This window comes from Pichia kudriavzevii, chromosome 4 (genome assembly GCF_003054445.1).
Source record: "Pichia kudriavzevii chromosome 4, complete sequence".
Lineage (NCBI taxonomy): Eukaryota > Fungi > Ascomycota > Pichiomycetes > Pichiales > Pichiaceae > Pichia > Pichia kudriavzevii.
This window is the reverse complement of record NC_042509.1, coordinates 696,484-715,573: the sequence shown is the minus strand read 5'-3', so window position 1 is coordinate 715,573 and position 19,090 is coordinate 696,484. Positions and strand designations below refer to the sequence as shown.

Genomic DNA, 19,090 nt, shown 5'->3' with positions numbered 1-19,090 from the left:
TTTTTCCGCGTGGATGTGGAATTTTACTTTGATTAGATTTCGAGTTGCCATAGATGCTTCTGTGGATATACATGTTTAAAGTTTATAAAGAGACACCTATCTTTCCTCAATAGAGAAAACAAGATCTTTGTCAGTTGCTGGATTATAAGGGGTCAGAAGGAACTTGGAGAACTTTTTCAAATTAGGCAAGCCTCTAATTTCGTTACCTAGAAGAGGCATTTTGATCAAATGATAATCTTCATACAATTCATCCATTTGGTCCAAATACTTCTTTTGCATCTTCCATCTAGCTTGGCACCTCTTACATTCGTCTTCGTCAGCAAATAACAATTGGTTGACAATGATTGTATTGACATCCATGTTGTACTTCATTAAATCTTGGATTAATCTTTCGGTTTCGTACAAGGATAAAAACTCCGAGATACAAACGCAGACAAATGTTGTCAATTCAGGATCTTGGAATTGCTTGTTAACTTCAGTAACTTGTTCTTTGATTTCACCTAATTTGTTGAACATTTCTTGCTTTTGATCACCACCCATCATGCTCAACAAAGATCCCATTCTACCTGTAATTTCGTTGAACTTACCTAATAGCTTTTCAAGCGTAGATGGAAGTTGTAGAAATCTCAAAGTATGACCAGTTGGGGCAGTGTCAAAGATAATTGTATCATACTTAATGATGGAAGTATCGTTTTCACTTGCCTTTTGGTTCTTGATGTGTTTTAAAACCTCCATGAAGGAAAACGCTTCATCAATACCTGGAATGGAAGATGTTACTTCAGACAAAACACTGTTGAGTGGATCGTTCTGATCCATGCCCATCTTATTGGATGCGTTGAACTCCTCCATTGATGATGACGGATCAATCTCCATACATGATAGATTGCTTAATCCTTCAACCACTCTTGCGTCCTTCCCAAACTTTTGATCAAACGCGTCCGACAAGTTGTGTGCAGGATCAGTAGATATCAACAAGTAGTTCTTTTGTGGATTGTTCAATGCCAATTGGATTGCAATGGAGGAGGAGGATGTGGTTTTACCAACACCACCTTTACCACCGACAAAAACCCATTTAAGTGTGTCATGAGAAACAATATCCCCTAAAGTTGGTTCTACTTCAAGATCGGCCATTTTGTCTATATCTTATTCGGTCCTTGGTGGAAGAGATGCAAGACAATCGCCACTTGTGCAAAGGATGGATAAATACTCTCTTCAAATTTCTAACGTTGTGCATGTTTTTCGAAAAAGGCGCGTGTCTCTAAAACGGGGTTTGTCGTGTTCATTGGTAGCACCCTTTTCTTCACCCATTGAGAAAGTTTGTTCACTATACGTGGGTTGCCATATCGAGAATCAAAAAGGTATATTGTTGCATAGTCGTTGATGTTCCGTATTGCACGTCCAACCGACTGGTTGACTGCTTTCATACACAAATTTTCGTAGAACTCTTGACTCTTCCTCTTAGCATACGATTCTGTCTTCCCGTTGGTAAGGTATTTTTGCTCAATGTACTCTCGCTTGGCAATCAAATCACTGCTGAATGCATTAGGATAGGGAAGTCCTATCATAAACACAGCTCTAGCAAGATCATCAGAGAAATTGATCCCTTCAGACAATTTACCGCCAACAACTGAGAGCAAGAAGGCCCCTTTCCTATTATCATCCAACTCAATTGTTTGCTTGAATTCAGACAAAGTTTCGTCAACAGATTTATCTTTAGATTCGGTGAATATCTTTTTAACGGTGTCCAGTGTTTCGTAAACTCCAGATTTCCGCCAGCTCTCAAGAACTTGGGAGAGATAGCTGTAACTGGGGAAAAAGGCAACACAACCTGCTGGAATTTCCCGCAGTAATTCACAGAATGATTCTCCTAACTTGGTTATCATGAAGTCGTTGTTTCTCCTTTGAAAAGAAAACTCAAATTCCGTATTCCTGTATCTCCCTATGGGGAAGACAATCAAGTTCTCATCTGGTATAACATGATCACATGAGAATTGATGAATCTTATCCTTTTCTAAATAGGGAACTAGGAAATCGGTGAATTCAGAGACCGGCTCCATTGTGCCCCCAGCCAATATAACACATTTGGCTTCTTCGACGATTTCTTTGAAGTCCTCACTGGGGTCAAGGAGGAGATACTTTAAGGAAAGGTCATTCTCAGACTTATCCCAAAAAAATTTTCCACTTTTCAGGGGGTTTGAGAGGGAATACAAGAAGGATTTGATCCCAAACAGTATAGGCTGGCCAGATGATTTGTACAGTTCATCACCATCCACCTTGACTACTTTTTCCATGTAAGACTCTAACTTAAATGCAAGCTTCGACTTGATTAAGTATGTTTCTAGCTCGTAAATGTTCAATAACTCGCTGACATCATCACCAAAAATATCATCTCTATCGACAGTTTTACCAGAAGTAACAATTCCCTTCTCATTTGATGCCTCTATAAATTTGTATAACTTGGAGATAATTTTGTTTAGCTTGGCTATATTGATCCGATTACCTGCAGACATTTTAAGCATGAACTTTCTAGTATAAAGTTTTAATGCTTTTCTCACCATTTTTAAATCATTTAATGAAACTGATGTTGAATAAATTCTGGATATTGTGTCCAGTAGATTGTGTGCTTCGTCTATTACAACAACTGAGTTTTGCAAATCTAACCCCAAGATGTGCCGTGTATCTTTGTGTAATAATAGCTGGTATGGCATTGATATTATTTCAGCTATTGGTATGTCCGCTCGTGTCGAATAATACGGACATATACGTAGCTGTTCTCCCAACTCATGTATATCTTCTATATCTCGTATATCAGACATGACAAGATCATTCATTTTATCCTTCAAGTGAAGATGCTCTTCGTTAAATGGATTTGGCATATATTGGCATTTCTTGTTTTCATCAGTTGACTGCTGTAAATTCTGGCATGCTTTATTTATTGCTTGGCTGTCGACTAATTTAGACACCGATTCATTGATGCAGAGTTGTTTTCTTGATCCTAAAGGAAGATACTTGATGCGCTCTCCAGGAAGCTGGTCAATTGACGAGGGAAATGTTGTGAGTTTTAGTTGGCTACTAAACTGGGATAACTGAGAATGCGTACGTGAGACAAAGAAAATCTTTACTTTGGATTCATTAATTTGTGTTGAGTGTATTTTATTTTCATACTTCTTGGATTTATTTTCGAATCTCTCTAATAGAAATTCCACATCTCTAGATATCCCTGATTTACTCGTTGTGTCATCTAAGATATCAAAATCATCAGGTGCAAGATCGTCGATTGTTTCGTCATTCTGCAATTTTTCGGTCTTCCTTTTCTTGTATATCTTGACATTTCCCTTCTTCCCTATATTCCCATCAATAATAACACTAGTACCTTGGTCATGAACTCTTGCCAAATGTTCTTCGTATTTTTTAGCTTCACCAACATACTCAGACATTATTTTGTCAATGAAACTTTGTCTCACCCATTCAGGTTCATCCTCCTCATCATCATCTTCTTCGGCAGACTTCAGCTTGTCTTTGATTAGTCCTTCATTATGCATCTTTTTATATTCTCTCAACCATGTCATAGTAGAACATATTAAACTTAATGTTTTACCTGTTCCTGTAGGCGACTCAAATATGCCCACTTTATAACCATTTTTCAATGTGTCGTATATTTCTTGCATCAAATCCAGCTGGACTTGATATGGATGTTCAAACGGATGGTTGAATGTATTTATTTGTGCCATTTATACCATGCTGGTCTTGTTAGCTTAAAAAAAAAATAGAGTCTGGTGTTGTTTTATTGTATATTTATTTTAGTTACGCGTTATTTCAGGTGCTGAAAATTGATTTTACCTCCTTGCAATGTTCAAGGTCTAATTGCATCATTTACATATTGAATTTCTTCAACTTCTCTTCCGTAGGCAACTATCCACCCTCCTTCACTTGTCTCGGCTGCTTAACTCATGCTTGAATACAAATATGGTGAAAAGGTTGAGCTTCTGATCAGAGAAAGCGGGATTGAGAAAACTAAGAAAGATATTCTTCTAACTAGCGGTAAGGTCACTTTTAAGGAATTGCTAGATGTTCTTGCATTGTGTGATGGCGAGTCAAGGAATATAATGCACTACATGGCAGAACTTACACCGCTTATAGGGGTGCATGAGGAAAGGCCGCCGATACCGAAGAGCGAGGAGTATAAGAAGCTAATGAAGAGACTACGAATGCAGGATGAGGAGAAGAAGTATAGGAGGTACCTCTCACGGAACGAGAGCACTTTGCCCACTAGTGTGGATTCTATTGGGAAGTATGTCTTTATACCTGAATCTGAACGGGTCCACAGCAGCAGCGCTGCGAGTATGGCCAAGGAGGTGAAGCATCAGCTGACGACTATTTTGAATGTTTTCATAACTTGTGTGTCGTCCGGATACGCCATGTGGTACTGGAGTGGGAGTAGTCTGGGTCTTGCGAGTGACTATGCCATCCGGATGCTGTTGAGTTTAGTTGTTGCGATTATTGTTTTAATTGCAGAAGTTGTTGTCTTTGGCGGGTATGTGAGGAAGGTCGATGAAGCTCGAGAGAGAGAAAGAGCGAGTGTTGAGCGCAAGACTGTCGTTGAGACTGTCGTCATCAAATCTGGCGAAAGCAAGAGACAAAGGCCAAAGGAGAAACCTGCTCAAAACGGAAAACGGGAATCGAAAACGAAAACAAAAACGACAACTAAAATCAATACGAAAATCAATACGAAAATTAATACGAAAATCAATACGAAAACAAAACCAGAGTAGAGTTTACTGCCAAACGTATCAGAGACCATACGGACCAAGCCACAAGTGGTCCATGCAGGAGATATGACAACGTCTGCACTCCGATAGGACTTATTCCAAGGGCCTCTCTGTTAGGTCTTACATACCATTTGCAACGGTGCCTTGGTTTCCAAACACCTACAAAAGAACATATATCCGGATAAACGACAAATTAATATCAACTTGTAAACTGTGTATTTGTCTCGTTCTTATTGACTGTCTCGCCTGCTCCTTCTCCTTTCCTCCTTCTACATTCCTTGTCATTTCAATAAATCACTACAAATCGCCTTCCCAAATCGGAAACCCGCGCTGCAAGACGTGTTTTTTTCCTGAAAAAGAAGAAAAAAAACATGCTGCGATATTAAAAAGCAGAAATTATAAAATCTCGCGGCTTTCATCATTATCAGACACCTGCAAATTGCCTCTTTGGGCATTTCCCGCGATAAAAGCGGGCATGCGGGGCGTGGTTTCCCCTTTTGTGATACTAAGGGCGCCCCTTGTTGCAGCGCCACTGCATTTCATCTCTTGTAGCCTTGGTGTATTCCATGTACTAGAAGTTCCCGTTTTTCAATATTTGGTTCCGCGTGTATTGGTTGGTTGTCTATGTATGTTCTCTACAATGTCTACTTTGTATGTTCTACAATGAGGTGGCAATGCACAACACAACAATAGGGAAGGAGGTCTAGAAGGGTTAGAAAGGGGGGGCATTCAACTAGGGTATGATCAGAATGTCCCGCGGGATTGATTGGGGACCTACACAGTAAGGTGGGAAGTGGACTGCAACGGTGAAGCCGCGTTGGTGAAAAAAAAAAATCAAAATAAAAAAAAAGTGCACGGCTGAGCAGTTTCTATTTCCGTTTGTTGATACTTTTGAAAAATACCTCGCTATCCGGTTAGTAGCAGAAGCACAAGTCAGAAACAGTAGAAGATGTAGTATGTTCACACTTGTATAAAATCAAAGGTGCCCCCCCCCCCCTCCAATGTTTTCATCTCAAGTAAAACTTTAACCGTACGCCTTGTTGTTTCTTTCTTTTTTTTTTTCTTTTCAGAGTTTTTGTTAACGGAATCTTGCTGAACAACAAATACCAAATATGAGTGATACACACAGTATTGGTAGTGACAGTGTTGATTCTGTTACTAACGATATCAAGCAGTTTAATCCAAATGAGGATCTTGAAGCACAGGATAATGAGGAGAGACTCTCCCAACATTTATCCAGAATCTTGTCTACTCCTGAAGGTATCTCTAAGGTTGCTTCCCTTGCAAGAGTGTTATCTACCAAGACAAAGGCAGATTTGGACCACTTTGAGATCAATCCTGAGGATTTTGACTTAAAGCTCTTGTTGAAATATTTGCATGAAAGAGCATATGAACAAGGTATTGAATCTGCTCATTCTGGTATTGCCTTCAAGGATTTGACTTGTTGGGGTATCGATGCATCCGCTGCTTATGGTCCTTCTGTTCCAGAAATGTGTAGGGATGCCTTCAAATGGCCATCCAAGTTTTTCAAAAAGGACTCGTCCCCTCAAAGACAAATTATTAGAAACTTCATGGGTACTATTGAACCCGGTGAATTGGTCTTGGCACTCGGTAAACCCGGTGCTGGTTGTTCCTCCCTTTTGAAGGCCTGTGCTGGTGAAATTGAAAACTTCACCCATGTCGAAGGTACTTTCTCTTACGATGGTTTGGACCAAGAAGAAATGATGCAAAAATACAAAGGTATGTGTGATTATATGAACAAATTATTCTTTTCCCCTTTTCTTCTCCTATCTGAATTGATAAACAGCTTACTAACATGAAATCTTTCCTCCCTTATTTTACAGGTTACATTATTTACAACCCTGAATTGGATTTCCACTTCCCATATATCACAGTCAAGGAAACAATCCAGTTCGCTCTTAGAACGAAAACTCCAAAGAAGAGAGTCGACAATATGAAGAGAGAAGAATATGTCGACAATATGTTGAAGTTATGGTGTACTGTCTTTGGTTTGACCCATACATATTCTACCAGAGTCGGTAATGATTTTGTTAGAGGTGTCTCTGGTGGTGAAAGAAAGAGAGTCTCCATTGTCGAGGCATTATCTATGAATGCATCCTTTTACTGTTTCGATAATGCAACAAGAGGTTTGGATGCTTCTACCGCATTGGAATTCACACAATGTTTAAGAACTGCTACTAATATGTTGAGATGTGGTGCTTTGGTTGCTATTTACCAAGCAGGTCAAAACATTTACGAGTTGTTCGATAAGGTTACTGTTATCTACAAGGGTAAACAGATCTATTGGGGTCCAGCAAAGGACGGTGTTGCATACTTTGAGAAAATGGGTTACCAAAAGCCAAATAGAATGACTGCTCCTGAATTCTTAACTGCTGTTACATCTCCTTCTTCGAGGCAGATCAAGCCAGGCTATGAAGATAAAGTTCCAGATAGTGCAGAAGACTTTGAAGAGTATTGGCAAAATTCTCCAGAATACGCTAAGTTGTTAGCTCAGTATGAGAACTTCGTTTCTAACCACAATGCTGAGGAAACTAGAGCTAGGTTAGCTCTTGCAACCTCCCAAAGAAAACAAAGTGGTCAAAGAGATAAGTCTATTTTTGTTATCAATTATTTCCAACAGTTAAAGTATTTAGTTATTAGAGGTTTCCAAAGAACAAAGGGTGATATCACTTATACATTGGTCTATTTATCTTCCTTCGTTACTAAAGGTTTTGTTGTTGGTTCCATGTACTACCATATTCCTAGATCCACTGTTGGTGCTTACTCTCGTGGTGCAATGTTATTCTATTGTTTGTTATTCTGTGCGTTGACTTCCTTGGCTGAAATTGCTAACTCCTTTGCAAATAGAAGAATCCTTGTCAAGCAAAAGTCCTATTCCATGTACCATTTATCCGCAGAAGCTTTACAAGAGATGATTACTGAATTGCCAACAAAGGCGATTGCAGTTATTATTTTATCTTTGACAGCTTATTGGATGCCAAATATGAAGCATGAAGCAGGTGCTTTCTTTATGTTCTTCTTGTTCTTATTAACTATTCAACAATGTATGTCTTTCATCTTCAAGCTTGTTGCTACTTTGACAAAAGATGGTACTACCGCACATGCTATTGGTGGTTTATGGGTTTTGATGTTGTGTGTTTACTCTGGATTCATGTTGCCATTACCAAAGATGCATCATTGGATTAAATGGATTCACTATTTGAACCCGATGTTCTATTGCTACAACTCTTTGGTTGGTAATGAATTCCACGGTAAGACTTTAGAATGTTCTAAATTTGTTCCATCTGGTCCGGGTTATGAAAATCTATCACTAGCCCATCAAATTTGTGATTTACCTGGTGCAATTGCGGGCCAAGATTTTGTTTCTGGTGATGCATATATCTTAAGACACTTTGATTTTAGATGGCACAATGTTTGGAAATACTGGGGTGTCAATCTTTGTTGGACCGTTGGTTTCATTGGCTTGAACGTTTTCATGGCTGAATTTGTTAAGAACGTTGAGGGTGGTGGTGATATGCTTTTGTTCAAGAGAGGTCATATGCCAGACACCTCCGGTGGTGAGGAATGGGATGGTAAGGTCGCAACTAGAGAAGAGATGATGCTTGCATTAAATGGTCCTAACGCAGATCTAGACAAGATTATTGCAGAAGCAGATATTTTCTCTTGGAAAAACTTGGACTATATTATTCCTTACGAAGGTGCAACAAGACAATTGTTGTGTTCAGTTCAAGGTTACGTCAAACCGGGTACTATGACAGCATTAATGGGAGAATCTGGTGCAGGTAAAACCACCTTGTTGAATGTTTTGGCTCAAAGAATCAACTTTGGTACAATTACCGGTGATATGTTAGTCAACGGTAGACCACTAGATTCTTCCTTCAAGAGAAGAACTGGTTATGTCCAACAACAAGATTTACATATGGCTGAATTCTCTGTCAGAGAATCATTGAAATTCGCAGCTGATTTGAGACAACCAAAGGACGTCCCACAATCTGAGAAGTACGATTATGTCGAAAAGATTATCAACTGTTTGGGTATGGATAAATATGCAGAAGCAATGGTTGGTAAAATTGGTAGGGGTTTGAACGTCGAACAGAGAAAGAAGTTATCTATTGCTACTGAATTAGTTGCTAAACCATCATTGTTGTTATTCTTGGATGAACCAACTTCTGGTTTAGATTCAGAATCTTCCTGGTCTATTGTGCAATTTATGAGAGCTTTAGCAGATTCAGGTCAAGCTATCTTATGTACCATTCATCAACCTTCTGCTACTTTGTTTGAAGTTTTTGATAGATTGTTGTTATTGAAGAAGGGTGGTAAAACTGTTTATTTTGGTGACATTGGACCAAACTCTTCTATTATGTTGGACTATTTTGAGAAACATTCTGGTGTTAAATGTGGTGTTTCAGAAAACCCTGCAGAATATATTTTGAATTGTATTGGTGCCGGTGCAACTGCATCTGCGGCACAAGACTGGTCCGAATTATGGAACAATTCCCCAGAATGTGAAAAGGTTACTGCTGAAATCGAACAATTACATCGTGAGTTGCCAAGTAGACCTGTAAACAACCAAGTTGGTGATTTAACTGCAAAATATGCAACCACTTATGACCAACAATTCTGGTTTGTCTTGAAGAGAACTTACTTGCAATTCTGGAGATCCCCAGTTTATATCAGGGCTAAATTCTTAGAATGTGTTTGTTGTGCTTTATTCGTTGGATTGTCTTATGTTGGATTTGATCATACTGTTGCTGGTGCGCAAGGTGCGTTCAGTTCTGTTTTCATGTTATTGTTGATTTCCTTAGCTATGATTAACCAATCCCATGTTTATGCTATTGATTCAAGAGAATTATTTGAAGTTAGAGAAAGTTTGTCGAATACATTCCACTGGTCATGTTTGCTAATTTCTCATACCTTTATTGAAATCTTTTGGTCTGTTCTTTGTCAATTTGTTTGTTACATTTGTTACTATTGGCCAGCACAATATTCTGGTAATGCAGATAAGGCAGGTTTCTTCTTCTTCATTTACGTTTTGATTTTCCCAATCTATTTCATTTCCTATGGTTTGGCCATCTTGTACTTCTCCCCAGATGTTCCATCAGCATCTATGATTAACTCCAATTTATTTGCTTCCATGTTGTTATTCTGTGGTATCTTGAATCCAAAGAGATGGTCTCCAAAGTTCTGGTCTTTCATGTACGTTGCTTCCCCATTCACATATTTTGTCCAAGCTTTCGTTGGTACTATCCTTCACGACAGAGAACTTATATGTGCATTTGACGAATACAATATCATGGATCCACCTGAAAATCAAACTTGTGGTGATTTCCTTTCTGCTTACGTTGAACACAACGGTGGTTATATCGCAAACCCAACTGAAGATACCCAGTGTAAGTACTGTCCATACACTAAACAAGAACAAGTTGTTTTACAATATGGTATCAAATGGAACCAACATTGGAGAAATTTTGGTATTGCATGGATCTACATCATTTTCAATTTCTTTGCAATGTGTGCTGGTTACTACATCTTGAGAGTCCGAAACTTCTCTATTTCAGAATTATTCAATGTCAAGAAATGGTTTGAAAAGGCAAGAGTCGACAGACATGAAAAGGATACCACTATTTTTGCACCTCAAGCCGGTGACAATAAGGTTTTAGTTGCAAAGAAAAAATAAAAAAAATATAATTTTTAATACCACTAAAATTAAACCACATCTCATTAATTGGAAAAGAACTCCAGTCATTAACATTTCCTTTTTTTTTAATAAAGAAAACATAATCTATTATTTTACCTTTTATTTTGATTTTATATATGCATTTGATTTTGTAATAATCTTTTTGATTTAGTTAGAGCGCATGGAGCAATTTGCTTCGCAATCGTCTGTTAAATTAAGCGAATTCCCTTTTTGGCCTTTTTATCGGGAAAATTTTAAGCAGTTATAAACGTGCATCTGAAAATTTTCGCCTGTAGTATTCTGAATACTTCTTTAAATTTACACATAGCCAAGGATGATATCCAAAACTTGTATTTCCACCAGTTTTATAGTTAGATCCAGTCTTTCTAGATATTTTGCTTCATGCTTACGACTTAATTCAACAAAAGTGACGTCAACTGAATCCGAGCTCAAGAACTCTGCTTTTAACTATTTTAAATATGACGGACTTGATAATAAAGCAATACCAACACTTCAGTCCGACTTATTAGAAAAACAAGACGATTTGAGGGAAGCATATGAAGAGTACCAGAAAATATTTTCAGGCTTTGAAAAGAAAGAGCTGTTACATTGTAAAAATTGTGGTATAGGCCCGTTACAAAGCCATGACCCTAGCAAGGATACATATTTCAAGAAGAAAAACTTGGATTTAACATTGAAGAAAAGTGAAGATTATGGGCTGCCTGTTAAAAACCAAAGCGAGTTAATTGATCTTTTGGAAATCGACACTGAAGGTTTAGAATTTGAAAATGCATCCAAAATTGAATTTGATAGAAAAGTCAAACAAATGAGAGAATTTTGTAATTATCAGGTTGAATGTGAGAGATGTGCAAAGCTGTTACACCATGGTATATTAGATATAAATGGGTATAAGATTGAGAAAATTATGGAAAAAATACCAAAAGATGCAACTATCGTCAATGTTGTCTCAATTTTAGACTTCCCATTATCTTGTGATCGTGAAATCCTGAAAGGTAGAAATCCAAAGGATATAATCTATGTGGTCACCAAATCTGATATTTTCTATGAAAAGAAGGTGCAAGCAGACAGGACTGGTGAACAATATGTGAAGGACACTTTGAGTGAATATATGGATGCGGATCCTTCAAAGGTATTTCTTGTATCATCACAGAAAGCCTGGAATAACAAGAAACTTTATACCGCATTTACTAAGGGTGATGTTTATATGGTGGGTCGAGCTAACGCAGGAAAAAGTAGACTGCTCAAATCATTACTTTCAATATCACAGGACCTGAAGCCAACTGCCAGTATGCGCAAAAGTAAAGTTGAAACCATCGGGGGTTTTTCTCCCAGTACTTACCACATTCCTGGATTCACTAGAGAATTCCAGAAATTTAAAATGAGGAATGGTGTCACGGTTTATGATACACCAGGGTTTTTTCCAGAACATTTAGGGATATATGGGCATCTAACCGAAAAAACGATTAGGGGTAAGACAGAATATCCTAACCTAACTGAACCTAAACGTCGAACTGTTACCTCGTTACAGATTAAAAACAAAAAAATCTTTGACGGAAAAAATTTATATTCATATGCAGGACTTTTCTACTTACAGCCACCAGAGGGTGTTGTCTTCAAAAGACTAATTGCTACAAACAAAAGGAAATTGTATGGAGAACACAAGTTTAGTAGTATGGAAAGGGCAAAGGAACTAAATGTACAAAGACCAAAAGAATTTAAAGAATTCTATGCTACTACGCCGGAGGCGATGGAAGATATGGATAGGTATGTTATCCCACCTTTTTACGGTAAGATTGATATTGTAATACAGGACTTAGGTTTCATAACAATTGCACCAACCAGTTCTCCGAAAAATACAAAATCCTTATTTCAAATCTGGGTCCCTAAAGGTGTTCGTGTAATTATACGTGAATCTATTTTCCAATTCATATACAAGGTGCATGACTACAAAGATGAGACTGGAAACACATTGAAGAAGGAAAATGTTGTCAAGAGAGGCAAACCTGTTCTTAGAAGCATTTTCGATACGGAAAAACTACATTTCAGTGAGTTGTTCCCGGTTGATACCAAATTGAAAGATGAGGATGCTTTTTCTATGGTATGCCCATCAGGTGATGCCGTCCCTCCGCAAGATAGATTCATGAACCATACCAAGTACAAAAATCAGTATTGGAGGAGACTCCAACTTTAGAACAGAGTATATGCAGAGATCTGCACAAATGTATAAATGCCTTTCTTGTATATAGTTTTGAATCAGTTACCCGGTTTACACGAGGGTTTGTAATTTACATTTTTTTTTTTTTGTTCCGATGTAGTGAAGCTCAAATTTAAATTCAAAACAACACCTCACGAAAGGCAACGGTTATAATAGGGGCAATCAAGTAAAAGTTAATCTGGCATCAGCAATGGCCTCATTAGTACCATTATCTGCTGGAAACAAGGGCGATGGAACAACTAGTACTGAGAAAAAAAAGAGTTCCAAATTGAATGATCTTGTTCAAACGTCAAGAAACCTACCGAAACGTTTAGACGATATTGAAACGTTGCACTTAAGTTTGAACGAGATTCAAAAAAGAGCCTACAATTTGAGACACTATAACAAACCAAACACAGAAACAAACCTATTTACAAAAGCTCATTATCTATTGATTGGCAAAGGAATCACCATCGAAGATATCGAAGATGATTTAAATTCACTTGACTCTTTGATAAAATCGAACGAATATAATAAATCTTTGCACAAGAAGTCTAAATATTCTGATAAAGACGACTTGCTAAAGCCCAGTAACTTAGTTAATTATATGAATAGACAAAAGGACGAAGATGTCATATCTACAATTGAGAATTCATTAACAGCTGCAGCTAAAGATTTCGACAATTTTGTCAATAATAATATCGATCTAGATTGGAAGCATAAAAAGAAGGAGCTATACGAGAAACTACACACTGTTATTAAGCGTGAACCATCAGGTGCTATAACAACTAGTTCACCAGAGAAAAAGATCAAGAAATATTCTCAAAAGGAGTTGCTAGAGAGACAATTAACTTGGGGGGTTAAGCATTCCAAGAGCTTAATTTCCTCTATTTTCAACTTTGATGACATTAGTAACACAACTTCTGAATCGGCAATTAATCCAAATGTGTCTTATTCATTAAGAAAAAAATTCGAAATATTTGCAGAAGTTATTTATGAACTCAATGAGGCCAGACAGTCTAATTCATGGTACAAGCTAGCTACTGTTATTTCGTCTATTTACAAATCAGAAATCAATGGTAATAAGTCTGACCAGCTACATGAGGCTTACGTCATCCTAAGAGAATTTTGTGAAGCTCCGGAGGACAGTAATGATGAAGGTGACCAAGTTGATGACAATGATAGACCAAGTAGATTCAGAAAAGCAACTAATTCAAAGTTAACGGATATAGAATCAATCAAACTTAGAGAGCGGATAGTTTTAAAAAGCAGAGAGTATTTAGAGACCCAGTTCAGGGATTACATTAATGAGTTGTATATAATGAATAAGTCAACGAATCTTAATGAAATATCAGCTAAGAATGAGGATAAATTCCTTATTCCGAACGTTGATAGGGTTATTAATTATATTGAGCTAACCATGCGGAACAAGCAGAAGCAATGGAAGATCCCAAACATGACATTTATAAATGGATTACCTTTGTGGGCAATATTATTCTATTTATTAAGAAGTGGGTGTTACAATGAAGCAATCATTTTGATCTCTAAATATGAGGACTCATTTCAAAAACTTGAAAAATCATTTCCATATTACCTTAAGTCATACTGTGAATCTAAGGATAAGAAACTTAGTGAAGAGCTACAGGGCAGATTACAAAATGAATTTAACCAATACTTCAAGAATTCTAACCAAGATATAGATCCATTTAGATATGCCGTATACAAAATAATTGGTAAGTGCGATACTGCTAAGAAGAATCTGGATAATATTCAATTGAGTATCGAAGATTGGTTATGGTTACATCTAACGCTAATCAAGGAGCATGAAGAGGATGATATAATGAACGATAACTATAGGCTAGTAGATTTACAGAAAACTGTTGTTGAATTTGGTAGTGAATCTTTCAATATATCAAGTAAGAATCCAATGTATTTGCAGACACTGTTATTGGTTGGATTGTTTGAAGATGCAATAAAATATTGGATGCAAATTAATGAAATAGATGCGATTCACCTCGCAGTCGTATTGAACTATTATGGTTTGATCAGGATTAGTGATGTGAGTAAAACCTCGTTATTGAATATCAATTCGTATGGTTTCAAATCTATCAATTTTGGTAGAATGATTGGAAACTATGTCAAAAAATTTAAGTTCAGTGACCCAAGAGTTGCGAGTGAGTATCTATTCTTACTTTCAATCAATGAGGATCAACTTCAGATATGCCAAGATTCAATTCGTGAACTCGTGCTAGAGACAAGAGAGTATATTTTATTGTTGGGTAAAATTACTAGTGATGGCGTGCGTATTCCAGGTGTAATCGAGGAACGCAAATCATTGTTAGGGTTGAAGGATGAAAAATCCTATCTATATAATATAACGGAAAAGGCAGCACAAATAGCCAATGAAGAAGGCAGATTGTTTGACTGTATTTTGCTTTATCAGTTAAGTGAGGAATACGATATTGTTTTAAAAATCATTAACAAATTGTTGGGTGATTTCCTCAATTCGATTGATTTGGTGAATCATAGGGGAGACCTGCTGAATGATGATAACGTTGGTGATATCAACATAGTCAGATTGAGTGAGAACATACTCAAGATTTACAATTCTTCCCCAGAAATACTCAGTCAGGTTGCAATCCAAAGTCGACTCAATTGTGAAAAACTTTTAGACATTTATAGGATTTTCCGGGTTTTCAATGAGGGTAAAGACTATAATAAATTGCTAAATGAGATTAAAGCATTAGAACTAATACCAATATCAGCAGATATTAGTCTAAGTGAAATCAGGAGGTACTTGACTGAATTTGAGAAACTAGATGAAAATCTAATGAAGAATGTACCTAATCTCTTAATTGTTGAAATGATGAGTCTAAGGGAGTTGTTGTCAATTAGTGACAACAGTGCCAAAGATGAAGAATTGAAAAAGATTGCAAAGAATTCCATGATCTTTGCAGGTTTAATCAAGTACAAAATGCCACGTGAGATTTACACAATCTTAATAAATTTTGAGATTAGTTTATAAACCAATGTATAGAATTTAATTTCCATCCTTTTATCTTAGTGGGTATGTTCATGACAATCATGATTGTGAGTGTGTTTCTTTGAGTACTTTGGTTGTCGTTCGTAGGCATTACCTTCGCCTAGATCTTCATCACTTTCACTATCTGACTCGCTGCTTGAGTCCGAATCACTTGACGGTTGCAGTTCATACTCTTCCGGGTTTTGAGGATGGAATATGCAACATATTTTCGACTTCTTCTTGTTCAAAAACTCATTATCGATTACATCATCACTCCATTCAACCTTCTTTTTGTTCTTCTTCTTGTTCTTATCATGCACTACCTTCAGATGCAGGGTAGGCACTTCATCGTCCTGTTGTGTCTGTGTCTGCGTTGACGAACCTTGTGTGGAGTGTGAGGGCATGGTTGTGAGATGGGGTATTACACTGTCCTGATAAACATACAAGAATGACAGTTTGTGAGGCCATTCATTCCTGTAAAAGGAATAAATGGAAACCCCGTAAAAATCGAGCGAACTTGGCAGGAATGAGAAATTCCACAAGAGGAAATCATTGGTATTTTTACAAATTCGAACTTTAGCATGTTACTTACTGAGTAGGTTAATTACATATGTGTTGCATACGGGTTATGCGAAGTATGTAATTGTGTATATTGGTGTTGTTGCACAATTCTATCCTGGATTAATGCTGGAAAGTTGTTGATGTGCTGCACGGGAGGTTGTCCTGGGGGATGGTAAAACACGGGTATATGTTGCAATGAATAATATGGCTGTATCTGTATTTGTGGTTGTAGAGGAGGGTGTAGTTGAGTTTGTAGTTGTTGCTGCAGTTGAGTGTGTATTTGATGTTGTATTTGAGGGTGTACTTGATGCTGCAGCTGTGATTGTACTGGGGGGTGTAGTTGTGACTGTAAATCCATTTGAACTTGCAACTGTGAAGGTATATGTGGTGGTACTAACACTTGGGCATGCGACTCTGGGGAGTCTAGTTGTAAATACTGTGGGTACTGTGGAGAGAAGCTACGCTGTTGACTCGATGGATAGTGGCGGTGCTGAAGTGAAGAAGTTGACACTGGGACTAATCTTATTCCGGAACATTTTCCTAAGTTTATATCGTCGATGAGATACTGTTGATGAACATGTCTCAGTCTGGCATTACTGTGGGTCTTCAAATGTTTCTTTAGATCCTGCGGGCGTTTGAAGCGCTTTGTGCAATGCAAACACGAGTACGGTTTCAGAGGTACATGGACACGGACATGAGAGGTAATGTGGTCTCGTTTAACTGTGGATACTTGGCAGTCCCCCCAATGGCACCGGAGAGTTAGATTTTTATGGCACTTGCGTCCTATATGGTCGTCACATAGGTGGTGATATAAGAGATTAGCGTCTGAAAACACGAGATGGCACCCATTCCATTCACATTTGAGGAGTTTCCCAGCTGCAGCAGATCTTATAGGCTCCCTACTTGAGCTCTCGTTTGTGTCTGCAATAACGTCCTCGTCCTTTACGTCTACCATCGAAGCAATCGGTGAGTTTCTCAATCTGAATCTCTTTTCTCCCATGAGACCAACCGATTTCCAAAATCCAAATCTGTTGTTTGTCTAGAGGAAAGGAAGAAGAAGCAGTAATCCGAAGGATATTGGAGAAACCGGGAACCTTGGGAGGAGAAGGCAAGAGGAAATTCTTAAAATCAGACCTTCCAAATACAAAACCCTACTTAACGGACACACCCGAACATATGAACCAGAGGCCATAAACATTACGTCTATTGCAAATCTCCTTCTCTCCATTCACATGTCTACGCCTGCTACTATAGGAAATTTGCAAATCATAATGCGGCTGAAAAACGGCCAACTGCGTGCCAAGCATGCGCCAAGTGGGCGCTAAAATTCCTTCTCTCACTGTTTGGGGCTCCTTCTGAGGTCCTCCTCGTATTTTCCAGGGGGAAATCCTCAGCTTTCTTTACTAAAAAATCGACTAGTGGAACAACTGCCGCTATCTCCGCGGGATAACCGGTCTATCTCCGTCGATCTTTCGAATCTCCGTGGATGGAACAAGCGGAATAAGTCAATGTGGTACGGCACCTTTTGAAAAAGGCTAAAGAACAACCCGAGGGTAGTATGAGTGTCAGTGTCTTTCAAGGGAACATCCACTTCTCTGTCAGTGCCCCTAAATGTAAGTGCAATGACGAGTGATGTTAATAGTAGGATAATATTACACTGACGTAATATTGAAATACATTAATATTAGGAATTTATGGCGTTGGAATAAGATAATATTGATTATAACATATTAGAATCATATAATGTTGAAACACAGAGTAGAATACCATATTAGATTAACATATTAGAATAATATACTGGAATACAACACTGCTATAAAGTCGAATTAAAATTATACTGAAAATAAACTTGTACATACTAAACACGAGTCCACGATTTACGTGTGCTCTCCATTACTTGAGCTTGTTCTTCATTCTCGAGAAGAGACCCTGTTTCTTGGCCGTGCCCGTCGACGGAGTCTCCTCTGTTGGGGAACGGGGCGATGGGGAGGTGCTCTTCTTGACCTTCTTGACATACTTGACTTTCTCTGGATCTGAATTCTGGCTCTGGCTCTTGCTCTGGCTCTTGCTCTTCTCCTTGGCCTTCATTTCCGCATTCAACGCCTTGGCATCCACATTGCTCACCTCGGTAAACGCCGCATTCACAGAAGGGTCCTTGGTGTCGGGAACAACTATACCTGGCTCCCCCAATGGCGTACTTTGGATGCCTTCGGTACTTGGCATCACCGTCGCTGAGGCATTGTTATCAGTCTCCTTACTCTGGATCTTCGCTGAGAGGCCACCGCTTTCGGGGATATAGGCGCTGTTGACCCCCTCGGTCTTGGTGGTCTTGGTGGTCTTGCCGCCCTTATTACCGTCCCAGGAGTTGGTCTCCCTGTTCAACTCGATATAGTTGTTCACATTCCCGCTATCGTCCACCACCGTCCAGTACTCGTCGCTGATGACCCACTCGCCATTGTTGAGAATGAACTTGAACTCAATCTTTCCGTCCTTTGGTGATAATGGCACCTCGATTTCCCATTGCTTGCCTCGCTTGATCATTGGAAGGCTCTGCGACCAATTGTCAAAGGTCCCCGTGACAACAACGTCCTCAATGCCTTCCTTCGCTGGATATGTAAACGTGTAGCTGCTCATGGCCGTTAAGTTTGCTTTATAGTATGGTTGGAGCAATCCTATCAAAAGAAACACCCACAGGTACCAAACAATTGTGCAGTCACCAATAGATAAATAAATTGGTTTCCCGCCTCCCTCTTGGCTTTTTTTTGTTCTCTGTACGCCAATTAATGAGACAATGCTCAGCGAGGAGGAAAAAATGCGGGAAGTGA

General features: G+C 38.4%; 9 protein-coding genes across 9 annotated transcripts; 4 read left to right on the top strand and 5 right to left on the bottom strand.

Moving 5' to 3' along the window:
- Positions 1–96: 96 nt before the first annotated feature.
- C5L36_0D03470 (uncharacterized protein) lies at positions 97–1,131 on the bottom strand (the record flags this gene model as incomplete). Its single annotated transcript, XM_029467230.1, has 1 exon — positions 97–1,131. The coding sequence occupies one exon, from the start codon at positions 1,129–1,131 to the stop codon at positions 97–99; it is 1,035 nt and encodes a 344-aa protein (XP_029323090.1).
- Positions 1,132–1,220: 89 nt separating this feature from the next.
- C5L36_0D03460 (uncharacterized protein) lies at positions 1,221–3,731 on the bottom strand (the record flags this gene model as incomplete). The annotated part of the gene is made up of 1 exon (XM_029467229.1): positions 1,221–3,731. One exon carries the CDS (start codon positions 3,729–3,731, stop codon positions 1,221–1,223), a length of 2,511 nt encoding a protein of 836 aa, XP_029323089.1.
- Positions 3,732–3,950: 219 nt separating this feature from the next.
- C5L36_0D03450 (uncharacterized protein) lies at positions 3,951–4,772 on the top strand (the record flags this gene model as incomplete). Its single annotated transcript, XM_029467228.1, has 1 exon — positions 3,951–4,772. The coding sequence occupies one exon, from the start codon at positions 3,951–3,953 to the stop codon at positions 4,770–4,772; it is 822 nt and encodes a 273-aa protein (XP_029323088.1).
- Positions 4,773–5,881: 1,109 nt separating this feature from the next.
- C5L36_0D03440 (uncharacterized protein) lies at positions 5,882–10,467 on the top strand (the record flags this gene model as incomplete). Its single annotated transcript, XM_029467227.1, has 2 exons — positions 5,882–6,509; positions 6,614–10,467. 2 exons carry the CDS (start codon positions 5,882–5,884, stop codon positions 10,465–10,467), a joined length of 4,482 nt encoding a protein of 1,493 aa, XP_029323087.1.
- A 334-nt stretch (positions 10,468–10,801) lies between these two features.
- C5L36_0D03430 (uncharacterized protein) lies at positions 10,802–12,679 on the top strand (the record flags this gene model as incomplete). The annotated part of the gene is made up of 1 exon (XM_029467226.1): positions 10,802–12,679. One exon carries the CDS (start codon positions 10,802–10,804, stop codon positions 12,677–12,679), a length of 1,878 nt encoding a protein of 625 aa, XP_029323086.1.
- Positions 12,680–12,893: 214 nt separating this feature from the next.
- On the top strand, positions 12,894–15,707 carry C5L36_0D03420 (uncharacterized protein; the record flags this gene model as incomplete). The annotated part of the gene is made up of 1 exon (XM_029467225.1): positions 12,894–15,707. One exon carries the CDS (start codon positions 12,894–12,896, stop codon positions 15,705–15,707), a length of 2,814 nt encoding a protein of 937 aa, XP_029323085.1.
- Positions 15,708–15,742: 35 nt separating this feature from the next.
- On the bottom strand, positions 15,743–16,108 carry C5L36_0D03410 (uncharacterized protein; the record flags this gene model as incomplete). The annotated part of the gene is made up of 1 exon (XM_029467224.1): positions 15,743–16,108. The coding sequence occupies one exon, from the start codon at positions 16,106–16,108 to the stop codon at positions 15,743–15,745; it is 366 nt and encodes a 121-aa protein (XP_029323084.1).
- A 200-nt stretch (positions 16,109–16,308) lies between these two features.
- C5L36_0D03400 (uncharacterized protein) lies at positions 16,309–17,265 on the bottom strand (the record flags this gene model as incomplete). The annotated part of the gene is made up of 1 exon (XM_029467223.1): positions 16,309–17,265. The coding sequence occupies one exon, from the start codon at positions 17,263–17,265 to the stop codon at positions 16,309–16,311; it is 957 nt and encodes a 318-aa protein (XP_029323083.1).
- Positions 17,266–18,158: 893 nt separating this feature from the next.
- C5L36_0D03390 (uncharacterized protein) lies at positions 18,159–18,899 on the bottom strand (the record flags this gene model as incomplete). Its single annotated transcript, XM_029467222.1, has 1 exon — positions 18,159–18,899. The coding sequence occupies one exon, from the start codon at positions 18,897–18,899 to the stop codon at positions 18,159–18,161; it is 741 nt and encodes a 246-aa protein (XP_029323082.1).
- Between the last annotated feature and the right edge of the window lie 191 nt (positions 18,900–19,090).